The sequence below is a fragment of the Aplysia californica genome, unplaced genomic scaffold (assembly GCF_000002075.1).
Source record: "Aplysia californica isolate F4 #8 unplaced genomic scaffold, AplCal3.0 scaffold00166, whole genome shotgun sequence".
In the NCBI taxonomy this organism is placed as follows: Eukaryota; Metazoa; Mollusca; class Gastropoda; order Aplysiida; family Aplysiidae; genus Aplysia; species Aplysia californica.
In genome coordinates, this window is record NW_004797436.1 from 114,756 (window position 1) to 117,794 (window position 3,039).

At 34.8% G+C, this 3,039-nt stretch overlaps 1 protein-coding gene across 1 annotated transcript in view; it reads right to left on the bottom strand.

Moving 5' to 3' along the window:
- LOC106011713 overlaps positions 1–2,639 on the bottom strand; it is a gene marked incomplete at its 3' end in the record, with an annotated part of 24,117 nt that extends 21,478 nt beyond the window's left edge. Inside the window, 1 exon segment of the mRNA XM_013082264.2 lies at positions 2,376–2,639. Within this exon segment, the coding sequence (XP_012937718.1) occupies positions 2,376–2,394 (19 nt within the window).
- Between the last annotated feature and the right edge of the window lie 400 nt (positions 2,640–3,039).

The following is a 3,039-nucleotide window of genomic DNA, read 5'->3' on the forward strand; positions in this document are numbered from 1 at the left end:
TTATTTATTTTATAAACACACATATATATATATATATATTGTGTGTGCGTGTGTGTGTGTATGTATTTGAGAACATGTTTGTGTGTGCGTGTGTATGTATGTGCGTGTGCGTATGTTTGCCTATCATATTTATACACACATAAGTTAAGTGAAGCGGTTATAGACTCTGCCAAAAGCCAACCTTGAGATGAAAGATTGTTCTGGGGGAGATGATAGATACAGATGTGAGACGGGGGGATTAAAGGACTATCGTATAGTGTTGCTAAATATAGAGCAAATATCTCTCCGTTTGATTATTGTCCCTCTCCTTTGTCCAGGTCTCAGGAAAAAGAAGGGGAACAAAAAAAGGGGGGGGAAAGGCGAAATAAAAAACAAAACAGATATACCCGTAGAGCGAGTAGTTCGAAAAAAAATTGAAAGAATGAGGGTGTAGAGTTTATACGATGCTGTGTGTGACCTTGTGAACGAAGATGAAGAGATTAGGACCACTTCGGTAAAGATGTAACGCCCGACCGCTCCAGAATTGGAGACAAACAGTGTATTATAATAACGGTCCTTAGAAAACGGGGCGACGTGAAATAAAGGACTCAGAAAAGAGAGAGGAAGTCTAGAATAGAGAGAGAAAAATAGGATATAGACCTTGGAAAACAGGGAGGATTTTAATAGCAGTCTATAGAAAATAGAATTTTAATATCTGTCTTTAAAAAAGAGGTAGAATTTCATAACGGTCCTTAGAAAAGAGAGCCAGCCAGGCCATCTAACTAGCTAGAGACGAAAAGATCTTTCTCCCCTCGACGCCCTTGAAGTACAAGAGGACGGAAAAAAGAAAGATAAAGTGCATGTTCTACTAGCCAGATTCCGTAACAATTTGCAGTTAGAGCTATTGTTACACTTAGACCTGTAATTTTACTAATAAAAGTTTTGAAATTGTAATATGATACTGTAATATAATATACGTACATATAATGTATATTATGCATGTTTATAATATGTAGTATATAGGCCTAACATTTCTCTTAAATAATTCTAACACTTAATTTCAAAAATCCAAAACGCTGCACATTTTCGCTGTAGTTCTTTGTACTAAACACAAAAGCACCAAATGGGCAGGCTCAAAATAAATAATAAATAAATAAAGTAAAGTAAGTTAGTAGAAAAGAGAGCTGAATGAAATAACAGACCTTACAAAAGATACAGAAAAAATAAAAAAAACAGTGAGGGAATAGGGAATAGACCTTAGAAAAGAGGGAGAATTTTATTAACGGTTTTTAGAAACGAAGGTTAAAAAACTGAACTTAGTAAAAAAAAAAAAAAAATTTTTAAAGGAAGAACAAAGGTAACAGTCCTTTGAAAAGAGAGAAAAATAAAATTACACCCTTACAAAAAAAATCGAAAAAATGCCGTCTTCAGGAAAGGGGGTGAAATGAAATAATGGTCTAGACCCAAAAGAAAGACTAGAATAGAAAAAGTATTAAAGAAATAGACCTTAGAAAAGAGGGAGACTTTAGATAACGGTCTTAACAAAAGAGATAGAAATATTAAAAGACATTTGAAAAGAGGGAATAAAAAATAACAGGCTTCAGAAATGAGATAACAAAGGCCGGACAAAGGTAGAAATAAAATAGAGACCTTTAAAAAGAGGGAGAAAGATTCTAGAAAAGAGGGAGAAATAAAATAACGGACCTTAGAAAACAGGAAGAAAAAAAACTGAACTGAATTAGAAACGATTTGGGGGGAGGGGGGGATTAAAGAACGGTCTCTAGAAAACACAAAAAAATATGTAAGAGCACCCGCCAACCAACCACTATATAAAGCACTATATAAATATTCTAGCCAAAGAATACAAGAACTTCGAAAAATGTCTCCGGTAGAAGAAACAAAAAGTCTTGCGATTTGAATTTTCTGTTGGTAGGAAAATGTGATATCACCAGTTACTCCTCGGTAGTTTTGCATCCGCTGCCCTCGAATTACAAAGCTCTATCTGCTCAGTGCATAGTTTTGATAAATTGGACGTTAAAGATTCTGAAGGAGGATGTCACAAAGACTCAGAAAAAAAAAATCTTATGATTTTGATAGAGCTCATAGAACATTTGGTTTCTGTCCCCTTGGTCTTAGTAACTCAAAACTGCAAAAAAGATGTCATCATACAGAACTTTATACTGTCCCCGAGGTTTTATGCACCACGAATAATTTAGCAAAATTTGATCATTTTTTGGGTATAATTTCTGATTATTTTCCTTTATCATTCTTTGTTAAAATTAACAGAATCGCATAATTTCACATTTTTGGGCGCAGTTTGCATAATTTCAGAATGTGTCTAGCATAAAACGATGGGGACAGTTTATAATTCTAAGTTAGTTCAATTTTAAACTTACCTTTACGAAGAACCCGCATTTTGTCTGTGTCCTGTCTCCAAGGAGGGCTCCCATCTGTGTTTCACGTGTCCGCCGTCTCTCTTTATCTAATGACAGATATGCGAAAGGAAAGATATTATGTCAACTGTGTGTTTTGTGCGGTGTGCAGAACAATGTTTGCTTGCTTAAAAGTACGTGTTTGAGGGAAGACTGAATATAAAATAACAATTTGAAAGAGCTAGAGTTGTCAGTAGGAAGTGCCATAATATGATTGATTAACCAGATAAAGAGATAGATAGATAAACAGACAGACAGACAGACAGACAGACAGACAGACAGACAGACAGACAGACAGACAGACAGACACACACACAGATAGATAGATAGATAGATAGATAGATAGATAGATAGATAGATAGATAGATAGATAGAAAGAGGGATAGATAGATAGACAAAAAGACAGACAGACAGACAGACAGACAGACAGACATACAGACACATAGATAGATAGATAGATGGATAGATAGATAGATAGATAGATAGATAGATAGATAGATAGATAGATAGATAGACAAAAAGACAGACAGACAGACAGACAGACAGACAGACATACAGACACATAGATAGATAGATAGATGGATAGATAGATAGATAGATAGATAGATAGATAGATAGATAGATAGAT